At 35.7% G+C, this 25940-nt stretch overlaps 1 protein-coding gene across 4 annotated transcripts in view; it reads right to left on the reverse strand.

Annotated features, from left to right (window-relative positions):
- Window positions 1–25940, reverse strand: part of HYCC2 (hyccin PI4KA lipid kinase complex subunit 2) — a 50306-nt gene that overhangs the window by 17096 nt on the left and 7270 nt on the right. For 2 of the 4 annotated variants that reach the window (XM_036386288.2, XM_036386291.2), the window contains exons 2-11: window positions 18972–19078; window positions 14266–14368; window positions 13314–13392; window positions 12142–12243; window positions 6226–6405; window positions 4281–4361; window positions 3549–3664; window positions 2686–2781; window positions 1725–1841; window positions 953–1040 (exon numbers count right to left, since the gene is read on the reverse strand). In XM_036386288.2, the coding sequence (XP_036242181.1) occupies window positions 953–1040; window positions 1725–1841; window positions 2686–2781; window positions 3549–3664; window positions 4281–4361; window positions 6226–6405; window positions 12142–12243; window positions 13314–13364 (831 nt within the window). In that variant the 5' untranslated portion in view covers window positions 13365–13392; window positions 14266–14368; window positions 18972–19078. Of the gene's footprint in view, window positions 1–952; window positions 1041–1724; window positions 1842–2685; window positions 2782–3548; window positions 3665–4280; window positions 4362–6225; window positions 6406–12141; window positions 12244–13313; window positions 13393–14265; window positions 14369–18971; window positions 19079–19734; window positions 19823–25940 lie in introns of those variants that run through there. The other 2 variants (XM_036386290.2, XM_036386289.2) reach the window with 2 other exon arrangements.

Below are 25940 nucleotides of genomic sequence, written 5' to 3' on the forward strand. Positions count from 1 at the left end.
GAGAATAATTTTATGCAATTTAGTTCAGAAAAGAGTGATCTCAGATTGCCACATAAAAAGATTTTGCCAATCCGCTCCTTCGTCAGTTATGTAAAAAGCAGTGACATTTTACTGCTGTTAGTTCAGAGGAGGACTAAAGGCTTCTAGCCACAATTCTGATGCAGAAACTGAAACAGCAATCTAATGTACTTTATTCTTCTTAATTTTCCCTCTTCTTTTGATTCTCATTCCTACATCTGACAAAAATTTCTCCTTTCTCTCTTTCAGCCTTCTCATCCTTCCCAATCACATCCACCTGCATCCAGCCCAGTTTCACCACTTTCCCCATTTCTCTTTTTTCGTGATTGGAACAGCAAATACGGTGAAAACTGAAGAAATCCCCACCCCGATGAGAACTACTTCATTTTACTGCTGGTCCTCCAAACACGGTAAAGATTAGGATTTATGTGACTTTTATCAAACAAAATCTGGCATTGACTCTGAGACTGGAGCTCCTTTTCACTTTCAGCTGCATCCTGCTGTTGCTTTCTCTACTTTGTTATCAGTTAAAATCCACAGCTTATTCTCAACCCTAATGCAGGTCTAGAAGCAAAGAAAGCACCTTTTTTGCAACCAATGCCCTGTAACATACAACTATTCAGTTAAGCTTCTTTGAACCACTCATCAGCGGCTTATGTCAAAACAACATAAACATTTTGAGCCAACTATAATATATTAGCAAAATCCTAGCTTTCAGTCTCAATGAGTCCTAGAAGATCCCAACACCCTGGCTTAATACTCAGCAGAAAAAGTGTGGTATAAATAGCCACGTTGCAAACACCAGCTGTTAACAAATCACTTGCATTTGATTGTGCAGTGAATGGACACAAAAGCTTTCATTACCAGCCCACTTCAGAAACACTTCCATACTGCTCTTAACCAGGCCCATAAATCACAGTGGATTGTTTCTTACCAGCAGGGGCTGTGAGTAGAGTTCAAGCTGTGCTCTGTAAATTATGTCCTCCAACACCTCCTGGCCAAGCTCCCACTGACCATTATATCTAAAAAGTAAAGAGAGACATTTATCTTCCGCATCTTATGAAAACAAACTTGTCCTTTTTTCTCCCCAAATCCAGCTTTGCACTTCTCAGCTTATGCAGAAAATTCATCAACTGTATGTACACCACAGTGTACATTCACTTCTTTTAGCACTACAGCATATTTTGTTAACTTCTTGGTGTAACAAGAAAGCTCTTCCATGTTCCCTCCAAACAAGACAAAATTGATGCCATAATCAGGACAAACTTTAAAAAAACAGGGTCAATATGCAAACGCTAATGCTACTTAGCAGAATGGAATTTGCTCTAGAAATGCATTTTTGCTACCTCAGATGCTACTGACATTTAAGAGGTCTACATTTCATTGGTTTATCTTGGCATCCAAGCTCATTATGCTTGTGAATGGAAGGTATCTGTGATACTGGCAAGATGGAAAAAACTGAAACCAGAAGCCTAACTCTCTTCAGCACCTACTGCTGGCCCTTCATCACCTAATTCAGTGCTGACAAAAATATTTTCAAATTATCTGTTGGCTGAATAAGCAAGTAATGGGAAATATACTAATTGATTACAAACTTGTGCTATGAATCTAAATATTTTTTTCAATTATAAACCAAGTGGCGTTTATATTTTAATTCATGTAAAAGCAGACCTTTCTCTTCAAGTAAGAAAACCCTGTCCACTTACATGGCGTAATAGACACCTGTGAGCAGCTGCACCATGAAGTCAGGGTCTAACACCACTCTACCACAGTGCTCTTTCCAGCGTTTCTCATGCTGCCGTGGAAATCCACTCACACACAGCCTAAAAACAACACCATTACAGGAAAGTATTAACTCCACAAAGAATACAAATGTCTTTATATCACAGAGATTTTAGTTAGTTTCAAATTTATTTTTTAAAATAAACACAGAACATTCTTATGCTGCAGTTTTGTAGCAGTGCCTTGATATGCAGCTCACTGAAAGTCCAGTGTTACTCCCATGTAGCCAATAATTCCTCCACCTGTTTTCCTCAAATCATAACCAGCTTCTAAAGAACAAGATGTTCTCCACTACCAGCCAGGAGATTCTCCCTAAAACTCAGTAACTGAAACTAATTTTCTCTATAGGAAATATTTCAGTGGTACAGAAGAGAAGTATGTCACCTCCCATCTAAAGAATAATGACAAGTCACCTTATACCTAAAGTCAGATAACACACATATTATAGTCTTGATAACTGCTCTCAGCTGCCTTGTAAGAAATATTTCTGACTCTTGAAAAAAGGATCTGTCTTCCCATATACTGCCTACATTAAAACCAGGATAATTTATTATATCCTTATTGCATCAGTTTCCTATCTGAATCTTCATCATAGAAGCAACACATGGCCACTGATACATAGCAACTGTGGCACTGTCTCCAAAACAACAGAAATCTCCTGCATATAAAATGTTGTCTTGCTTCTCTACTCGAAGAACAGATCTAATTTTCAGATACAAGAAAATTAAACATATTTGGCAAATTTAGCATAGCCACAACTCAAGTGAAAATGATGGAAGCATACCAAGAACCAATCTATCCCCATCAGAAAGCACTTTTCTTTACTGGATGAATATTTTAAAATCTACATGACCCTGAAGACTACTTCAAAGGCAAGTGTCTCACCTGGAACCCATCATACAAAGTGACTGGTAAGAAGAAGCAGGCATGTAGACAATAGCTGAATTGTAACACAGCATAAGAAAGCTCAGCACCTCAAACCTGAAGAGAGAAGAGCAAAATCTTACATTGTTTATATTCTTAATATTTCACTGAAATTAAACACAAGAAATCTACAATTCAGGCTCAAAAAGCACCCTACAGGAAGGGGTGTCAGAAGTAAACACACAAATCCTTTAATCCTCTTTCATTATGATTCACTAACTTGAAACAGGCTATCAAAGGTTCACTATAAACACTAAAATTTATTCTTCTGAAAATCCTGAAAGCCCTTAGCATATGCAGGAACTATGAAGGAAATGAGATATGGCATAATATTTGGACAGTTCTAGAAGTGGAAATGTCTGCAATGCATTCAAAATTATTTTATCAGTTTTCCCAGTGCTGTCTTTAGACACAGGTAAAGCTAACAGTCATTAAAGAGCAGGGCAATTTCTCTCACTCCTGTTCTGTCTATCCACTTAGCTCCATTCCCTTTTTCCAGTAGAAAAAAGACTCACAGCCCCTGATCAAAAGCTGAATTTTGTTACACTTCCAGGAAAAATTGAATAGACAGCCATAAAACGAAAGATATTCCTTGCAGACACAGAAATGACAGAGAAGTTATTCTTCAAAATTAACTAGCAGAAGAACATACAAGGATGGAACAAAGAAAAAGAGAATTATACTCATGACTACTAAGGCTGTTCTCTAGATTTATTGCTGAGCACTTACTGCTGAGAAAGGACTGATCACAAAATAGTTTTGTTTTGTTTCAGGACTTGTCTCCCTAGTGAAGCACCTTTAATATTAAGAGTACATCCACCTACCTGTTCTGTGCTGTGAAGGTTTCTCTTTGAGGATGAAGATCACTGTAAACTACTCTGATAAGATCATGCTGACTTAATGCTCCTTCAGTTAAAGCCATGGATCCAATGGTAGAGGGCTACAAGTAGGTGGTGGGAGAAGGAAGGAAGGGGGAGAAGTTAAGTTGTAAGTAAAAATTCCCCAAAAGCATTAAAGCTCCCAACTACCTAAGGCAAAAGACACACTTATCTTGTGATCTGTAAAAATGGAGATTACTCTAGAATACAGTGGATCTAAAAACATTACCTACTTTCATTGTTATAAAGTGTACACACTTAGAAGTAATACAGCAGGTGAGAGCAATTTTCAACTTTTATTCTTACATATCCATGTACAGTTTGTCCTAATCACACAGAAACATTAGTGAAAGAAACACACAGCTGCAAGTTCTAACTGAACTAAGGAAGAGTTAGAAGGAAAACTGCTTTTATGCTAACATGTAAGAGGCGAAAAAAAGCAGATACAACTACAACATAACAAACTCTATTAAAAACGGGCAGTCAACGAAGATTTTTGAACATTTATATACCTGTTCTTCTACAAATTCTATAGCATTCTATTACACCAGCTGCAAGCTACAGACATTCAAAACTTACTACAAGAAGATGCATCTAAAATGGCCTATGGCATCAAATGGATCCAGTTTCCATTCCTCTAATAGATCAAATTTTAATTTACCATAGTACCTCTCTTACCTCATGATATATTGAGGGTTTAGATAATGAAGGGATGGTGAAAGACAAAACTTTGTTATTTCCATCTTTGTCAGCAATTTCCTGCATTAAAAACAAAATCAGAACTCAAACAGGAGTAAGGAGACAGGAGTGGAATAATTTTCAGCTCTTAGAAGGAAGTTAACAAATAAGTTAGATGTCCTGATCTGATAAGACTATTAACACCCCAAGGACTTTGTGCATTTGCAGAATATCAACAATATCAACATACATATTTAACAAGTGGGAAAAGACCTCTATCACAAACTGCTCTGCAGAATTAGTGTGCAATACTTAAAAAAATCCCCAGCACTGGCCCTTTAATCAGTGAGACTAAAGATACTGACACAGAAGGGCTGATGAGTCGCTTGCTGACAATGGGTAGTATTTCATAATAAATGCACCACAGAGAAAAGGTGAAATCAAGGGGACTGGCAAAGTTTCCTCAGGAGGAAACACACACAGTGTTTTCTTCAAAGGCTTTCAAACTGGTCAGATTTTGTAGTTGCTAGGCTACTACATAAGCAAACCCTGCAGTTTTAAAAGAAAATATACTAGGAGCAATTACATAAGACAACACCAAAAAGGAGTCTAAAATCCTGCCTTTGCACTTTGTACAGCAAATTTTCAAACAATAAGCTCCAGTCATTCCAGTTTATGTAAACGTTTAGCCCAGGGCAGCTCAGTACTTGTAGCAGGCTTCAAGGATTATAACAGGAGAATGGCTGACAGAATTTGTCAGAACACAGAAGATTTATTTACCCCTTTCTCCTTTTAAGTATTCAGAAAATAACTTCACTCTCAGTCTATGTGCAGAAAAATATCAGTTTCATTAAAGAAAAAAAATAGTGGAAGCCACTGTTGATTTTGAGGTCTCTTTCTTTCTGAATATGGAGAGAATGGAGAAATTACTGTCCTTAAAAAATATGAATCACCAACATGACTTTCAAATGAACTGCAGAACATTCTAGGAGGAGGAAAGACAAATGTACTACTTCAATCTAATAGACAGCACAAAAAATCCATTTCCAAGCAGTTTCCAGTGTTTTTTTCTATAAAAATAAATCTAAAATAACTAGATCATCCAATTGTTGGAGCTGATCTACAGACACATAACTAGAATACATTTTAAGAATCACAGTTTGGCTATTCTGTGTCTTATATGTAGAAATACAATGCACAACTGAAAGGAGGGGTTTACAATGACATTAGAGGGAAGGGTGATATTCAGTAGAGTATGTTTTAAGGTCTTATACCACAGAAATTCCCACTGGAGAATGTCTCTTGTGGAAGTATTGCTGAATTTATCAGCCTCATAACATGAAAACAGAAAACATTTCCAGGCCAGGGTAAGGATGTAAAAAACTGCTTTTACATCCAATAGCCAAATTTAATAATTTACAGTTACTTATTCTTAAAACCACAGTTCCCCTCAAGACAATTATCTGACTCAAATGGACACATGCATGTATCTGAGTGCTCCCATGCAGAATGGCTTCACCATCAAACTACCCCCTTAAAAAAAGACATGTTCAGAGTACATGGGAGGGCAGGGGAAGTGACACATCAAGACTGACTAAGTACATGAGCCTGAAAATTATAAGAAGTCTTATTTTGCAACATTAAGAAGGCCTTCCTAATTTCCTTACAAACAGAAGTATATAAAAGTGTGAGAAAGTCTATGAGATGATCCTTTGCAGTGCAAATATTTTCTCCAAAAAAGATAATTTTAAAAAATATATTTTTGCAAACACATCTTTACTAAACCTTTGCTACATTATGCTTTTCCCTGTATTAAATACACTTTCCTTTAAGTGTATTTTAATTTTAAATATGTTGTTCTAATAATTTACTTTATTCCTAGAGGTCAGTGATGCAAAACTTCAGATCAAAGCTCTCCTCAGCCATTGCCACTCAGCTCACTTACCAGGTTGTAAATGCCAAGCAGCAATGCCTCAATGCAGCCATTGCTCTGCCTATCCCTGCTGGCAGTGAGACGCAGATAAACCCAGATCAGCTCTGGCAGAAACTGCAGCGTGAATCTCTTGAGCCGAACTTCAGAACTCCGATAAAGTTCAAAGAGCTGGTGGCAAACAGGCTCCAGGAGCTGTGGAAAGGCAAAAAAGCTAATCACTTACTGGTAGGCTTCTCTAATAAGGGAGAGTGAAACAAATCAAGGGGCTATATCATATAGCCACTGCAGTCAGTACAAATTGCATTTCCTGCTGGCAATTGAGTGAATGAATCACACTGGTATCTGCATTCTGTTTAAGGAGATCCATAAGGACAGACATGAGGGACAGTGGTATGCAGTGTTTGGACATGTGGCCACTACAGCCACTATCATGTGTGCTTTGATAAGATTCTTCCCTAGGGCTGTCAGTACAAGATTTATTTTCTGTACAGGTACTAATTTAAGGCATGTGACAGACGCATGGTTTGAACTCTGTGCACTGTCAAACTTTTGTGCAGTTGTAAGGTCTATGAAAGCACAAAGGTTAAAGATCAGCTGCTAATGACAAGTCCATTAACAGAAACATGAATTAATTTCTTACCTACACCTTTTGAGTCTCAAAACCAGTAACTAAGTGTGTTCATTACAATGCAAACTGATCTTTTCATTTTGAGTTGCAGTTCAGGTTTCACTACAAGAATGAAAATAAAGGCCCCTATCCAGTCAGTGTGATAAAAGCATGAGGTAAACCTGCCATTTTAAGAGCCTATAATCTAAACCAATACCTAAGACTCATCCATGGAACTGTTAGGGAACAGGAAAAAAAGCAGGAAGAACCATACTGAACAGTCTCATTCTTTCCTATGACTAATCAAGTTTTTATTACTAAAATCAAAACTTGAGGGGAAAAAAATCTAAAAAATTCTTAAATTCCCATGACAAACTTTTGTAATGCTTGTGACTACTATCTAATATTGTGTTGTACCAAATGTGATGATCTGACATAAGTATTTATGGGATTCACTGCCCAAAAAGACAGAGGCATACATGTAACCTAAGGCATCCATATTCGTATAGAAGAGCTACAGAGTCAGAAAATAGAGGCCAGAATCTCAAGTCCTCTTTCTGACAGTACATGCTTCATGCAGCTCTCTTAGGCATACAGACATACAGATTAGATAAGGCATATATGACCCTCCTTTCACTCCCAGGCATATGCACCTGGGACTTTCAGAGCATTAGCACCATATTTCATGGACTTTGATGCATTCTTTTTTCATTAATATGTCTATTCGTCATAATCACAGTACGACAAACTTCCTGCAGAATTGAGAGTCACACTTTTGCTATGCTGCACAAAGATATATTTCTGTGGTTTATTGTGAACCATCCATCCTCTTAAAAAACTTAGGAGTCCCTTGCTAACAGCAGAGGGACCAACATTTCTGCAAGTGAATAGCTGGAATGTTCGATAAATGTGCAATGCCATAAAGCTCTACAAATGTAAAATTTCACATACCTATATTTACACTTAGATATTTTACACTGGTATAATACAAACATAAAACATAAATTTGACATTATTATCTATTAAGAGAGCATCACCCAGGAAACAGTTTCATTTCCAAGACACAATATTCTGGTCAATGTAGCACACCATATTTAACCAGTGATTACGTAAGCCATAACATGACATTTACATAAAATAAAACTCAGCTGTCAGAGAAATCTCTTCTTAAACAAGACTCTGGTGTAAGTACCTTGTGTAACAAGGTTCTGATTGACAGACTTCTTACTCTAAGCTAGAAGCCAGCATTTACAACAGAAGCGAAGAGAGACTCTACAAGGAGAGTGAAGAAAGATGGCATTGACAATGTTGATACAGAATGAGAGAAGCCCAGTCATTCAGAACAAATGGACTTTTACAAGTCATACAAATCTATCTATATGCATAGACATCCATATTTATATGCATGTATAGAAAGACAGATAGATAGAAAGATATAAAATAACCAACCACTTAAGTTTTGGCTTGGGATCTAAATGAAATTAGAAGTCTGTAAAGCCTCTATTAGAATCACTCAAAGGAAAAAATGGTACAGCTTCTGGTAGTATATTTATTCCAGTATTTCATACATGTATAGCACTATGTTCAAAAGAGGCATAAGTATATACTTTCTTAACCATTATTTACTTAGTAGAAACTCCTATCTAAAAGTGACAATAATTATTAGAACCAACTGTTACAGTAAATGTTCTAATCCTCAGAAATAGAACTGTATCCTTGCTTTATGAAAGGCCTAAGATATTTCAGATGTTCAAATTTAAAAACAGGTTACTAAGTAATTTGGACATCACTAAATAAATTTGTAGATTTTTCTTTAAAACAAAATATGATTAAGAGGAGAAGAGAAAGAAGAAAAAAAACCCTCTGAAAACAAAACATGCAAGTCTCTCTGCAGTGAGATGACAAGTGCAAGAAAAGCTAAAAATATTATCTGAAACCAGATATATACAATGGCAATGCTATAAATAGTACTCGTATTAGATTAGAGATGACAGCAGCCTAAAGCTGTTTCCTATTTGAAATCAGCCAGGCTAATCCAAGTCCCATTAGAAAGAGTGGAAAAGAAAAATTTATTTTAGCTAAGTCAGATGACACTCAATCAGAGCAGTTACTAAGTTTATTCTACCTACATTCAAATGAAAATTTTATAAAATTAGTCTTTTAAGCCTAGGGAAACCTTCTCCCTAGAAAGATACAAGCAATATCTAGTCAGTGGTGCTGCAAGCATTCAAATTCTCCTTATTTTTAGTAGTTGTCATATTTGTTGTGGAAAATGTTTAACAACTGCAATTACTTAGGTAAAAACCTGTGACTACTATAGCACTTCTGGGGTGTTCAGAGTTGTAAGAAAAGCTGTAAGCTTTTTCCACAAGAAAAAGCTGCCATCACAAAGATGCTACAACACCAGTATTTTCAAAAGCACAACTACCCAGGATTTTCCTATCAAAGTACAGTATGATAGCCTCCCACCTGGAAACACAAAATTTGACACTCTGAGAAAGAACAAATGTTCTCCTTACATCCTAGTTATCTGGCTTTCCAAAGAGCCAGCCTCTTCCAAGTAATTCTCTGAAAATACACATACTGAGAAGACAGTGGATAAACAGAGGAAATCGAGCTTTTGTCATCAGTAATGGGTGTATACATGAACTAGCACACATTTTTTAATCCCTAAGATCTTTCAGTCCAAAGTTAAAGCAAACTGAGTAGCACAGAAGTCAGAAAAAAAATCCAAAGTAAAAGATCTCTTACAATCCTCTCTTTTTCCTGACAAACAAAATAATTATAATTACAAGATCTTTCCTATTAGCATAAGTAGCAATAAGCATTAAAAAAAGACATTTTTACTGGCTTAAACATGCAGCGAGCATCAATGATCTAATTTTCACTCTTCATTTTATACCTCACAGAGATGCAAACCAGTCATGCTTTAAGGAAGATGATGAATAGCCTTCCTTTGGCTTATTTTACAAGTTTTCCAAATCCTAAGAGTCATAACCTAAGTTAAATATAATGTTTTAGAAAATGAATGACAAATATTGGAAATACTTGCCTTTTTGAAGAATTAAATTGTAGAAAATAACATGTGCTTACTTTAAACTTAACTATAACATAATGGTGGAAACCATTTATTTCAAGAGTACTGGGTCTGGGCTTGCTTGGCATTGCAAAGGTGATCTCACTCTGTTTCACAGCTGCCCTGAGTTAAACCTAATTAGTACTCCATGAATATTCAATATTTGAATTTCAGTAGTGCAGTAACTTGACATCCATAGAGTATTGTCTACAGCCATAAACCAACCCTAAAAATTATAAAACTATCTGAAAAACAGAACTTCAAAAGCACTTTCCTTGTGAATTCCAATACTACACAAAAATCAATGTATTATTCAGTTAAAGTTGTTTATGAGCAATATCACTCTCTACACTTTTAGCAAATTTCTACTCCAGTCATCTTTATCTTTACATTTAAAAGCATCAGGGCACTTCCTCAAAGGCAAATAGCAACAACTGTATTTAACTTATCAATATGCTTGCCTTCATTTAATAGCTCACAAACAGTAGACACCTGCAAAAGAGAGAAACAGCTTGGTTGTTTGGTTCCTAAATATGCTGATTCCATGTTAAATTAATAATCCTGGTCTTATCAAGATAGAATGATGTGATTCTAGAAAAAATTGTGTTTGCCCTAAACAGTTTGCCACTTCCTAGAAGTTTTAAAAATCAGTCAACTTTATGACTAAATTGCACTAAAGAATTACTTGTCCATCAAGTTTAAGAACCCAGAAACTGTACTTTTATAATAGTCTACCACATGTACTTAATCTTCATAAGCCATGAATTACCCTTCTAACAAATAACGCCCTATAAAGCATATTTAAAAAGCCCTCTTAGTTAGAGACAAATATTACTACAGAACTATGTAAAGTAATGAATTCACTTTGGTTATATTCCTCACAAGCAAATAACTTTGGAAGAAGTACAACAAGGAAATACATCCTGCCTTAACAAGTAGAACCTGAAGCTGGACATCTTTGTGTCTAGGATTGTTTATCTTACATGTGGTAGCAGAATCAGGCTGAAACTGCAACAGCTGTTCCAAAGAGTAGTATTTGACAAGCACCAGTGAGCAGTAACATAAGATCACCCTAAAAAGATTTGCAAATCTGGTTCTTTGCTCTTTAAATAAAATAAATCAAATGCTTATTCTCAAAACAATGAGAACCTTTCACATTTTCAGGAGTCTACACAAATACATAGACAGCAGCAATGGTGGCTTCAGGTTGAAGAGAGAATAACAGCAGCTTTTCAGTACAAAGAAAAAGGTCACTATGCAGGTTATTTATAATACTGAAATGAAGCTGACAGCTATGAAGCCTTTTTTTTTAATTGCATGAGCATTATGCAATCTCCTTGAAGCTCAATCAAGCATTCAGCTTTCTAAAACAGCTGAGCTGTACTTGGGAAAATAAAGAACTTCCTTGCTGTGTACACTACCCATTTAATTTATAAATATATGAGAAGTCACAGATGATACACCAAGTATTTGTAAGCATTTTATCTACAGTAGTTGACATGTCAGAGGATGGTATGCTTGCACAATTTATTCAGAAGTTATTTTTCACACACTTGCCCAGAAATGCTCCTCACAGAAGCCAATGGGTTGCAAAGCTCAGTTTAATGTCACTTGCAAAATAAATTATGTACAAGGGTAAGCTAAGTTTGCATTGTGTCTATTTACATTTTGGGGCCCTGGTTCTGCTCTTGTTTACAGCAGTATAAACCAAATTACACAGAAGTGATACTAGTATAAGCACGAGAAGATCTTGTTATCTTAATGGCATTTAAAAAAAAGGTTCCATCTTCCACTGCAACACGCCACCACACAAGAAGTACATCAGTCTTTTTGAGTTTCATTATAAGGCTTACTTTGTCTCAGCTATGACTGAAAGGTGGTTTCTGGGAACTGGGGAAAAAAAAAAAAAACCTAAAAAAAGCCAAGCTTGAAACCCCGCAAATAAAAAAAAACCCCAAACCAAATCACCAAAACCAACCCATGCCAAAAAAACCACAACAGTCAGCTGTGTCAAGGAGAACCTAGCAGATAGCATAAACATTATTTTGCATTATTTTGGAAGCAGATAAGATTGTGTCTTACTAGAAAGGCATTAAAGTAACTGTAAAAAACAAGAGACTAAACAGAGGGATGATACGCATGGAAAAAAAGAATCAATCTTCCTCTGCTTTAGTTTCTCCAGTTTCAGTTGTAGAGGTGAAAGATCCAGGAATGAGAATAAAATTAGTTCTTTAAAGTCTCCTACCTCATTGTTTGGGTCTTGAATGACCTTATAAAGAGCTGGTACCAGTGGTTTTTTTCGGTGCAATGTAGCTGCATAGCTGGAAATTTGTGATTCAGGTAATGCCTAAAGAAAAAAAAAAAAAAACAAAAAAACCCAAACAAACAACAAACAAACAAACAAAAACATAAAAAAACCACAAATGAAGTCTCATCTCAACAGCCAAGAAAAGTCCTGAAGTTCAGTAGTTCAGTAAATTTTCAGACTTCTAACCTAACTGTTGAGTACAAGTCCTTCTCCATACAAACAGCATTTGGGAGCACTTAACCATTTTCAGGCTTAAATCCAAAAACAGTTTAGATTCATCTTCCACAAATCATTTGCTTTAGTTTGGTATGAGGAATCTCTTTCTTGATAGCCTGTATTTAACAGGATCTTTTTGAAGACTTTATCAAATCAACTCAACTTATTTAAGAGGTGTCAAGAGTATAGAATGAGCATGGAATGCCTCAGTCTTCCCTGAGCAACCATGTTTGTGGATTTTGCACCCTTGGAACTTAAGCAAATTTCCAACAACAGCACATGATGACTTACTCTCATCAATGACTGAGGAACTACTAATTCTTAATTTAAATAATAGACTAATTTCTTATCAGTCATGAAATCCCGTTTTCTTGTTTATGCGTTATCTTGTATTTCACTCAGCATATTTATCAACATGCAAAATAGCTTGAAAATACTTCAAATTCTTCATGATGAAACAATCTTATGCTGCTCATGGGGGGGAAAAAGTATTTTCCTTTCTTTTTTTTTTTAAGTCCAAATAAATATATACTAATTATTTTTAAATTTAAAAGTTCCTCAATTGCAAATTTGGGCAGCATTATCCAGCTGTTAGTTAAATTCTAACAGCTTGACCTACACAAAACACACATTTAAAAGACCACATTGCTATTGCTGTGTTCTGCTCTACAATAACAAACAATAAAAATAAACTATTATTAGAATTATGCATTACGTATTATGTACCAGCCAACTCAATTACACAGACCTTTGGATGCTTTAGGAATTATAAGAAACTGAAAGATCAAATAATAGATATTTAAAATGTTCATAATTTGATATTAAAAAACACCACTACTATGTTTGGTGGAATTGAGCCAATGGTTTAGATATCATTAATCTTCCCAGTTCACCTTGAATTCTGACAGCCATTCTTCCACCACACCTCGTTCTGATCCCAGCATTTTCTTACTTCTTTTGCTTCTCTCTTACCTTTAGAAGAAAAAAAAGAAGTTAAATATTAGTTATGGTAGGAAAATTTAGTTTTTTACAATCCTACCCAATGAAAAGCTGTTAATACCTTTCCAATAAGATTATATAATACAAAACAATAAAAAGTTGCATTTTGGACAATCAGTCCCATTGTTTAACAGTACTTTAACTGTTTTCTTTGTTTAGTCTAAAATGCTGCAAATGAATGGGGAAGGAGAAAAAAGAAGGATTCAGTGCTTCAGGCCAGTTGTCTTTCAGCTGTGTTTTGAAAATTACTTAGGTTCAACAAAAATTTATATGTTTCACATACAAATTATATCATGGAAGTCCTACAATAAGTGACCTTTTAATAGCCAGACTAGATGACTGGAATCATCAATTCTCTTCTCAGAAATTGTTTTTGTATTTATTTTGTAACTTATTTGTATTTAAGAACAATCAGTATTTGTTAAATGAAAAGTGAAGTGAAATAAGATAAAAGGCCTCCCAACACGTTTTTTGAGTTAATGTATCATTTTTTCAATGGCCCTTGGCAGGACGTCATTAAGAGAATACCAACTCTCTTGTGGGCAAGGAACTGCTTCAGATTTCTAAAGCATGTTTAAACATCCTAAAATACAACAAATTCAGAAATAACATTAAATTCAAGTAACACTTGAATGACTTATTTCAGCAGAAGCACTTAAAAATAATTCTGTAAAATAACAGAACTAATTGGATCTCTGCAAACAAAAGTTTACAAAGACATCCTGATGCCATGTCAGACTGATACATGTATTTAATTTAATTTAAAACATCATAACACAAGCTACAGAAGAATCTGAGTTCTAGTTCAGTCTGCCTGGAAAAAAAACCTGCAACATTCAACTTTACCTCTTTAAAGAAGTCAGTTTTCTAAAGGAGGAAGAGGAGAAGGAATGCAGAAATTTTTCAACCTGGGATGCATTTGTCAAGCCTTCAAGTACTGCCCCGTTTTCTAAAAGATAAAAAATCCATATCATGATCACAAAATCTGGAAAAAATATAGTAAAGTAAAACAAGCATTTTTTGGCCTTATAAATTGAAGTTTACCAAATCTTCCAAAGCCCACAAGAATCCTTCTGCAATAAAGCAATTTGCCATTCAAAAAAAAAAAACAAAACACCTCAGTATTTTAGCAGGAGGAAGGGAGGAATTGCCTTCATCCAAATAAAAGACTTTTGCCACTTATGTAGAAAATCCTTCTGTATTAGTGAGGCAAAGTACTTACAAAGAACAGCGTAAGACGAAAGAAGAAAGTAATAATTTCATAAAATGTGAACTGAATTCATACCCTGACTTTGGAGAACATGCCATTCTTAAATTGATTATATTAAACACTCTCCCATACTATAATTTCTTAGGTACATATTCCTTACACAGCCAAAACTTCAGTGCTGTGAAAATCAGGCATTAAACTAAAGTTCACCTTTTGCTGAAGAATCCCTTCATAGTGAGCCTGAGGAAAACAACACACATAGGAGCAAACTCTAGCTATATTAGTGGTTTTGCCATGCATTGAGCTTCAAGCTTCCCTATTTGGGAATTTCTTTCAGTGTAAATCAGCTTGAGAACCACAACTGCTGTATCAATGCAGAAGCACTCTACATCTGGTCTGGTTACAGTCACTGCCAGTTCAGTTTTAGGACAAATTGTCTCTGCCTTTCAAATTATTTGCCTGAATATTAAAAATATTTTTAAGGACTTGTACAAGATAGGCAGCTGATGGAGTGCCAGCACACAAGCTGCAGTGACCCTGCAAGGAGCAGTGAGGAAAAGCAGGGTGAGCCCCTCAGCTCGCTGCCCCATCCTGCTCCGGCCAGGCTGGGCTGCAGCGGGCACTGCTCCAGAGGCACAGGAGCACAGCAGCTGTGGGACTGCCCCTGCTCACACTCAGATGACTCCAGGATTTGCAAACGGCCATATGGAAAGCACACCTCATGCTTACACTCACTCCTTGGCTTGCTATACCTTTGGGGGGAAAATATAAATATATCCAACACTGTGCGGGTGTGTCCCTAAAGTAAACTGGTTCAATACATTAAACCCTGTGCATATTTATTCAAGGCTGAAGTAGCCTGAACCAAGAGTATTGAATTTCATTTCCAGAGTGTTCACATCTCTCCCAAAGCAAACAAAATACAGGGAATATAAGAGATGTCTCATGTTTATTTTAAAAACATTATTATTTTTTCTACTATGATTCAAAGGTTCTTATAGTATATAGGAACCATAAAAAACTAATCAAAAATTTAGTCATTAGTAACAGTAATAATAAAACATACCAAAATATTTTTACACATGGTCTGATGAAGATTTCTTAAATACTAAACAAGTAATCAAGTTTGAATTCATACTAAAGCATGGAACAGGAGAAGTTAGAGTTAGGAATGCAGTCACTCAATGTTAAAATCAAATACAAAAAATCAATTACCAAAAATCTTCCCCATAAAAGCACCTGAAATGACAGTTTGAGTGTTTTCTCCTAAACTTACTCATTCGGCATAAACGAGCAGAGTATGACACATAAGGCTGTTAAATTAGACCTGGAATCTTTATACTTAAAATTAAAGCTGTAATACTCTGTTCTGAAGGAAGTCACAGTCTTGCACTGTGCATCTGTCAATTACAGTTAAGAAACAGAACTTTACCAAGTCAGAGCACTCTCCTTGATCATGCTATGCACACAAATCATGGAATCATAGAATCATCTTGACCGGAAATGACCTTTAAGACCATTGAGTCCAGCCACTGTGCAAAACAGCACTGCCAACTCCACCAATATACCACATCCTTCAGTGTCACATCTACATGGGTTTTTAAATTCCTCCACATGGGGATGGTGAACTCACCATTCTCAATATTTTTGCCTTTGAAAACACAAAAGTTTGAAAAAAGTTTATTCCAACAATATACTAGTGGAATAATGAAACTTGAAAAACTCAAGTAACTCCTGAAGAATTTTTTACTAAAATAAAAGAAATAAAAGAGGGACAACTGTGCTCATCAGAGAGCTTGTTTTCCACTTAAATTTAGAAGAAACACATACTGAATACATTATTATTTACCAGTCTGCATTTAAACCAAGACTAACCAAAATCAATCTGCAACAGCAAAATGATTACCCAGGTAATCTGAGCCACTACCACTTACTGCACTATCAACTATAACAGTGGAGATTAGAAAGAAAAAAAATGCCACTGATTAGACATTCATAACTGATGATATTTAAGAAGATATCATTATTCAAGTATGCAGAGGGGTTTTTGTTGATGGTTTGTATTTTATTCAGGGTTTTTGTCTGTATGTTTGTTTTAAAGAGGCCAGTAGTTTATAGTGGTTTAGACATACATGGGAGAGATTACATTATAGGACATGCACTTCAAAAGGAGTCCAGTTCTTGGCCATTTTATACTAGACAGCAAAATGCATACAACACAATTTTCATACTAGTTGCACAATGAATGAAAATATTATGTATTTTTACCTTAAAGGCCATGAGAAGAATAATTTGCATTTAACACCTGAACTGTGTCAGCCAAAAGAATAAAACATCATGCTACATGATGTCTTCACAGTGCCATTTGTGTAAGAGAATATTATGGAGTGACAAGTCCAAAAAAATAGAAAACTATTAGCAATTATAGCTCGTTCTTCCAAGCTACACTCCTCTCATATCTATAATTGATTACTGAGCACGGAAAGAAATATATTTGAAGAAAGATTTTTTCCATGCTGCCTCTGTAAGAAAAATAGTGTGGAAAGCATCAAGAATGCACCCTTACTCTGAACTAAACACAATTTCAGTTTCTTTGATTCGGCAAGTTCATAGCTCTGTAAGAAGAGCACCTGTGTTAAACATGATTAAGACCCTGGAAAGCAGAATAGATAGAAGACAACATAGGATGAGGTGGTCAGAAGTACACAGGAAAGAAGCTTCCCCACCACACACCCACACTAACGAGACTGGGAAACTCTGGAGGAAGAAAACCAGGCAACATGCTGATAAATGCAGATAACAAAAGCACAATTTGAAGTTCTCGTGATGAGCTATTCCTGAATGCAGAGGTGTAAAAGACTAAATGGAAAAAGACTAGATAATATATTTGATGATGCAATGAAAACATCTGTTCAGGAATGCATCAGCAGCCAGGCAATAAATCAAGATGCTTGATCACACAAAGTCATTTAAAGTAAATCTGTAAACATGAAAGTAGAGCGGACAAAACTGGTAATATGCTCTTATTTGAAATACTGTCCAACATTTGTTGCAAACAAAAGAAATATGTATAAGGTAGAAAAATGTTTAAGAAGCAGTTGAAGACAAGGATTGTGAAAAATAACTTCTAACCTGGATATGAGAATAATTTTTTAAAAACAGAGGAAATAAAGAGCTCCTTGTTTTAGAAGCTCATGGAATTAAGTGGCTGAGAAGGTAGAATGGACTTTTTCTTGTAACAGAGTAATAAAAAATAAAATGTTTGAATGCACCAAGATAGAAATCTTAGACTGTTAACAGTGTACTGCTTCCCACACTGTAAGTTACCATAAAATATCATGAGGACAATAAGAAGCTATTGTAGGTAAACACTGTAATACCTGTTTCACATAGTTACTTCTGTGGTAGAACAAGAAGAGTAAAGAAGAAAACTTAATGCTGTCAACTAGCACTTCATTGACATGCTTTACAAAAAAAATTCTCTTAAAAGCCACTCCTTGCTTAACCACTCAGTATATAGGTGTATATATAGCTTCATCCAGCTACTCTGAAGTTATATACCAGAAGATAGTAAATAGCCACAGTATGGTCTGTTTCCACACTAGCAAAGGGTCTGACTCTCACGCTAATCTAATCCCAAGAAAAAATAAAACCAGCCTTGGAAATGTTCAATTTCGGTGGATGGCTTCTTGTACTTAAAAGTATATGCATTGTAATATACATCTCTTTTGATAAATACAGTACAAATACCTTTGTGATTTCCCTGGATCCATATACATAAACATATTATTCTACCAGAATCCTATTTAGGAGACACTTACTTAAATTGTCATTTTGATAAGAACATAAAATAATACATTTAAAAACTATTGTCCTCAACAAATCAGAGCTACAACTGGAACTTGCCATTTGAAACAGGTTCAAACATTCTGCCAAAATTCTCTTGGCCATACAGCTCCAGAGTACAGAGAAACAAGGTAAAAACTGACAAAGACAGAAAGAAGCAAAACCTCCTCGGGACAGTTATTATTTTAAATTGTCAGTTCAAGCCTTCTCCTTAATAGAAAGGGCACTCTTCCAACTCTAGATTTTAGGTAATTTAATTGCAAGCATCAGCAGACAGGCATGCAATCCAACTTTAAAATATAAATGCTGATGTATTCTTTATGTGGGATTTAGGTTGCCAGCCTTATTAGACAAGCCTTAGTCATGCAAAACAACTTGGATAAGACATTACTTCCCTGCCCACTCTGACTCACTAGTAAAAACCAGGCTAAAAAGCTGTCTTTTTGGATACCAGCAACACAGAAAGGTATGTGAAAACAGTGGGAGAAAGCCTTACCACAGAGAAGTCAAAGATGATTGATAATAGTCTTGTAAACTTTCATGGTACCATACTTGCACGGTAAGATCCATTTCTTATCAAAAAGGTCACATCAATTTCAGCAGCTGCCAAAAAAGGGGTAAAGAAAAGGTACAGCCCATCTGTTCCAAAAAGCTTCCTCTAAGTCATTTTAAGCTCTAAATTATCTTCTTTTCAAGCACCTCAAAGCTCAGCTGCCAACCTTCTGTCTTTTTACCATTCCTACAGTGAAACTACTTTATAGATACAAAATTGCTGAAGATAAACAATTAGGGCAGTGGGAATGAAAATACAACACTGAAAACAGACACTATATAACAGTTTAAAAAACAACTTTAAGGCTGATGTTTTCATAGTATTACACAGAGTAGTTGTAGAAAGCTACAGAAGTCAGGTTACTCTACAGAGAAAAATTTAAGTGCCTCATAGAGGCAAATAAGCAGAACCTGAATTAAACACAGTTGTATACTCAGAGCTAAATCCCTCTCCTAGGAGTTCATGCAGCAAATAAAGCAGAAAAGAGTTGAGATAATCAAGAATGTGGAACAGGAAATTTATCTTCTGTATTCAAAGAAAACACTCCTCTACATTACTTACAGGATTTTGGAAACAATAATAATAAAGACATTATCCTGCAGCCTTAAATACCACAAAACACACATTAACTAATCTATTATAAGGACCTGACGCACTTTAAAATATATATATACACACACACGTAGGTTAGCCACAGAAAAGTTACCTTGTTCTCTCAGCACCAGTTTCCTTAGAAACAACTTCACATAGTCATCCTACACAAAACCTAAAACATTCTCTTGTCAGGATCCTGGTGATAACCCATCCTACGCCAGACAATACAGGTTTGTCCTCCCTTTGCATCAGTTCATAGGCAGTAACTCTTCCTATGCTAGTTTGTCTGCATTAACCTCTTTACTTACAAAAACATTTCCATGCAAATTACTTTCCGTGTAACCCTACCCCTCCCAAACACCTTCTCCTTCATGGTTTTGGTTCATGAAGTAAATTAAATCTAGAGAAGTAAAGATGCAAAATGCATAGTAAAAGAAGGAGCCTAAAAAAAAAGCCTCAGCCAACTAACACTTGCAAAATCACTGTTAAGGTGGTCTTTTTAAGGCACTCAGTGCTAACTACTAAAAATGAATAGACACAGGCTAAGAGAAATCTCGAAACAGAATTTCTGTGGGAACAAAACCACAACAAAATTCAAACCCAAACCAAAACAAATCAACAAAAAGACACACTACTAAAACCTCCCCAGTATGCACTTGGAATAAGACTGCAAACATTATGCTAAGATCACTATCTGGTCTGTAAAGGAAAGAAATTCATGCAGAAATGTTCTAGAAATACCAGCTGAATATTTTAAGCAGCTTCCCACTTTTGAGCTGTAAAATCGTCACTTGAGAAAAATAAATGTCTGTTATATTATAAAAATATCCATCAAAAAGTTGAAGTCAATTCCAGACCATATCTAAATTCCAATACCAGTATATATTTCTCATTGCAGTATTCCCTACCAACTGTAATTTCCACAAAATGGAATTTAGGTTACATATTCATTAATTAATTTACCTAACCTCCTTTTTTCTAACCTATTCTCAAAGAGATCTAACCCAGAGGCTCCTCTGCTGAAAGTAATGAAATCCCTTATTCTAATCTTTCCAACTTCCAGATGGTAAAGCCTCCACCCCCAGTAAGAGGAGTGTAAATAGATTAAGCTGAAGTGACAAATTTCCCCCCATCCATACACTTACTTACACATTCACAAATTCTTAAATGAGTGTAATCTCCAAATTTATCTGAATTTACCTCAGTTATAGCTAAAATTATGTCATCTTGCTGACTTTTAAAAATGATGCGGTAAGAATACAAAGTTCCAAATAAACTTTCAAAATGGCAGAGTTAAAATAAAGATCCATAAGAATTAGGACATTGTTTTATTGCACGATGCCATAAATTTCATAGCTGACTCATGCTTCATTCACATGAAGATGCATGGTTTTCAAGGATAAAATTAATTCTGATTGATATGCTGGTCTTACCTTTCCATTACAATTTCCCAGACTTTAAAAAGCAAACTTAACAAATGTAGTTAAATGAAACATCACTGATCACACCACTACTCATCAAGATGACGCAATTTCAGAACAGCCCAGATCTCTTCTGCTTGACCTAATGGAATATATGAGCGAGTTGAACCCTACACACTTACAACAAGGCCTTCAGTCACATACAGAGGATATTCACTATTCAGAGGTGAAGCACAGAAGCATCAAGCATTCTGAAATCTAAGATCTGCTTCAACATTCACAGTTGAAACTGTAACTGCCTTTATTACTTCCAAGTGTCACTGCAGAGGAAGCAACTTGTCTTCTCCCATGTCATCCATCACAGCATGATTTCAGTCAGTCATTTTCAGTCTCACACTAGTTTTCTGAAAGTTAGAGAGAGGTTTTAAGAACTGCAAAGAACAATCTCACCAAACAGAGAAAACCACTGTTAATTTTATATTGAGATTAGACAGACCGTACAAGTCAGAATTTCCACACATAAGAAATAAAACATGTACCTGAGCATGTTAATTCTATATAATGCAATCCATTAAGAGCTGTGTGAACATCAATGATTAAGATATTTGACCCAACTGATTAAGGTGATTGTACTACAAAAATTGATGCTTATGACCAGCCCTCCTATTAACTTCACTAGGATTCCTCCAGAGCAGGAAATTACGCAGCCTTTTTGGACTCTCCTTCACGGAAAACAGGCAAAGAAACTGTGTCCATAAAGAAAGTGTAACACTTTTACATCACCTTATTAGAAGCTCTCATGAAGCTCTGAAACTCAGCTTACTATAATTGGCACTCTGTGGCCTATTACTTGGAAGCATAAGCTGCTTCTCAGTGAAATAACTGTGAGAGAATTAAAACAGTAGTAAATGTAAATTAGTGCAACAACTACACCAGGTACCCCCTTTGTCTTGCTATGAGTTTAATAATTAATCTTCACTGCTGAATAGTTAAACACAATGCATATTGTTTACAGTCATTATTCTTCTACTCTTAGACCAACATTACGACAGAATGCAAACCAACCGGTCATCAGAAAGGACTAATGAATATTTTACTGTGAAATTGTTCATTTTTCATGTATTTTTAAATAGTGAGGACACTAAGTTACTAACATATGTGGGGGTACTTGGGGAGGGTGTTGGGATGGTTTTTGTGGATTTTCTAATCTGAAATTTAAACAATCCTTTTTCTAGAGCAAAACTTCATATATTAATATCTTTAGGAACATGACATAAATACAGAAGAAACAACTTACATCAACCCAATCTTTCATGCACCATATTAGGCAAGATTTTCCACAATATTTTTCATTTATCTAAGCTATAGACCAGTATAAAAAATAAAGTAGTGTAAAACCACAACAAAACGAAACAGAGACAAAAAGAAAACAGCCTTCCACAGGTGCTTGATTACTCCAGTTGGAATACACAGCCTTTATTCCTCCTCCCCTCAACACTGCAGAAACAAGAGCAGGATCTTAATGCACAGTACTATTTTCATACATATTTTCTATTTATAACCTGAACAAAATTAAAAGTTTTTGTCAAATACTGTCCCAATGTATATTCAGAAAATTTGAGTCTTTCAAGATTATGAAACATTACAGATTAGACAGGCAGCACTGAAAATCCATGCAGCAAGCTTTACAGCTAAGCTTCCCCAAGTTTTTTTGTGAAGACAGGGGAGTGGAATTTATGTAGAGATGGTTAATTTTACAGTGTTCTAGGTTTTCAAGCATATTTTCTTGTGCTCCAAAAAACCTCACTGAGGCCTCAATGTTCTAATCTTCAGGCACTTTTACATAACCTCATTCGTACACAGAGATACTCTGGGTTTTTGTTTGTAATACTGAACAGTTTTCCAGCTAAAAAAGAAAAAAAACCAACAACACAAACCACCTTCAAAAGAAGTTGGTAAAACAGAGCTTTTCCTTTCCTCAAGTTTCTGGAATAAATTTACCCTTGGTAGAAGTCCAGAGATGGCCTTACATGCAAACTTGTTAGGGGTTATACTACTACTTTTTGCAACATTAATCATCTTTGAGCAATTATTACGTCTACTTCAAATGGAAATTCACCCACATGAACTATACTAAACATAAACCGTTTCTCTAACCTTTAACAGGTACTGCCCATCGGGGAAAGAGTTCTGACCTTCTACTTTTTTATTAGTTATTCTGGCATAGAGCAAATTCAGTTCATTCTCTTCAAACACAATCAAAAATTTTTAATCAAAGCCTGAGTTTAATTAAAAGCCTGTTCTGTTTCCCTATGCAATTGTGCTGATAGGGATTAGCAGCACTTACCAAAGTTCAAGCAGCAGGCACCTGAAATTGCTAGATTACACATTTTTGGTGTAAGTAATACACTCATCTTTCATAGAGCATGCTCCACAAAACAGTCTTTCAAGGGCAACTTAGACAGAAGGTTTAGAAATACTGAGGTCATTGAAATGCACAGTGGACCTGCAGAGAGAACATGGAGTAACTTCTCAAAAAGTAGGGCTGATCCGGTATGAAGGCAAATAAAAACTTGAAGAAAAACCCACACTGCCAAGAAGAAGCCAAAACCAACGTGCACGGTCCACATGTGACTCCTTCAGCACATGAAAAAACTGTTCTGAACAAAATACACACCCAGACCTAACACCCCTGTACTTGCAATTATGTTCAGATTTGCAAGTTAAGATGATTACACCATAATTATTTCTTATCAGTGAGCAGCAAGGGTTTCATACTTGGAGGGAAAACCCTCATGGTTTTTGCCTTATCTGCCAGCTATCCAACTGGCAAATTGAGAAGATTTTCATAAGATATTTTAATAATTTTACTCCCTAATCAGTTTTATCTGTTTCATTTAAACTATTAAAACCAAGAAAATGCCAACTTAAACATTCCCCTGCAATAAAAAAGGAAATGCTAATAAAAGCCCTTTTCATTTTCTATAGATGTGACACATGTACATAAGCACGCAGAATTTACTCATAGCAACCTTACATATATCAGAAAGCTTTAGAGCTGATAGAGTCTGCATTCAGAAAGACAAAGAGACAATAATTTCAATCTATCCAAAGTCAGCACACATTACTAAAGCAGAATGCTCCAGCAGTTCATAGAGATAGCAATAAAATTACTACTACTAGAATTCTGCAGAAAGCCAAGAAAAGCCTGCATCCTTTCCCTGTAGGAGAGATATTTTGTCTTTCCCACTGGAATATTAATTTCAAATATATCAAAACTTGATAGAGCTGACAACGGACAACACAGTAATTAAGGTTTACTAATTAGCATGATAATGTCCCTTTAAGATTTGCTCCCTCCTCTCTCTCACAAGACCAAAAATTTATTATCAAAATAAGCCATCAAATACAGTAGTTGGCAATCATGGGAGTATCATCAGCAGAGAAGGGCAATGGACCATCACACCCATACACATCTCCACCAGCCAAGTGTGACAAGGTTCCCACAAAATGTTTCAGTCAAATGACGAGAAGCTGTGCTGAAGCAGCTCTTTTCTAGCAGTTGACAGGAAAAAAAAAGGCATAGCAGTCCACTTCCCCACTGATCAGCAGATCTTTAAGTGTTCTGTATTTATTAGAAAAAATTAATATCTACAGGCACTCTATTTGAATTTTTTTAAATTTCCTTCTACTTTTCATATGTTGAACTACCTAGTTTTCTGTCTTTAGCACAGACCAGAACCTGCAAGTCAAAGAAGAAGGGCACAGAGGAAATAACAGAACTAACCTTTGAACATTTAGTAAATTTTAAGTTGCCAAATAAAAGGGGGGAGTGGAGGGGTGGCACAAAACACAATCAGCACAATACTGAGTTACACAATTTCAGCAGCATCAATGCCAATTAGCATTGGATGCTGACCCCTAATTTGATCTGGAATGCATCCACAATCTTAACCTGATTAGGACTTGGTGCACAACAAACGTGAAATCCTACTGTTGCACATTTATTTTTCTGCCTTGGCATCCTAAGTTTTACTCAATTTAAACACTGAAGTAGTTAGGGGAAAAAACTACAAGGTTAACATATAAGCATTATTATGGAATTTACTAGAGCATCTTCAATCATTTCCCTAAAAATGTCAGAGCTTATTTTTGAGGTAATTAGGCATGTTAAAAACTAGATATATAGGGCTAACATTTTAATTTAAATTAAGAAGTAAAATTAGTGCTGTAGTTTTAGTTATGCTATGTAAACTGCAACATTAACTGTGAAAAACCATATTAACATATTAAACTTGCAGCTAACTGAAGGGATTTAATCTTTAGAGAGGAAAAAGCAAAGCATGTAGTCTCTCTCTCAGTGTTTAACACCATGATTCCTGGGACACAAGGTATGTATGTGGAACACAGCTGCCATTTGAATGATTTAAACACCCAGATGCCCCAGTAACATTTTGCTATGAGGAACCAAATGCAACAAAGTCACAAACTGCAACAAATGCATTTTTCTGAGGAAACAAATGCAACAAAGTCACAAATTGCAACATCAAACACAGTTTCATTTCTGCACCCACAAGGAATAACTGCAGGAGTATTTTCACCACAGATGCAGAAAAGGTGCATATTCTGAAGGTAAAATTGTTTTGATATGACTGTGCATAGTCCAAGTCCACTCAACACCTGCACAAGCAAAAGAGCATCTCAGTTATTTCTGCAATTGGTCCTTTGGAGACACAAAGACAACAAGCCATGCCTAAAATTATTTATAATTTTTATTTGCTGTCTCAACTTCTAAGATAAATTGTAGAGAGAAGAAAGAAAATCTTGTTCTCTCCTTCTCCCCAAACAAACAAAAAGCAAGCTAGGAAGTTCTTATTCAAGAGATAAACAGAGGCTT

Source organism: Molothrus ater, chromosome 7, assembly GCF_012460135.2.
Source record: "Molothrus ater isolate BHLD 08-10-18 breed brown headed cowbird chromosome 7, BPBGC_Mater_1.1, whole genome shotgun sequence".
NCBI classification, from domain to species: domain Eukaryota; kingdom Metazoa; phylum Chordata; class Aves; order Passeriformes; family Icteridae; genus Molothrus; species Molothrus ater.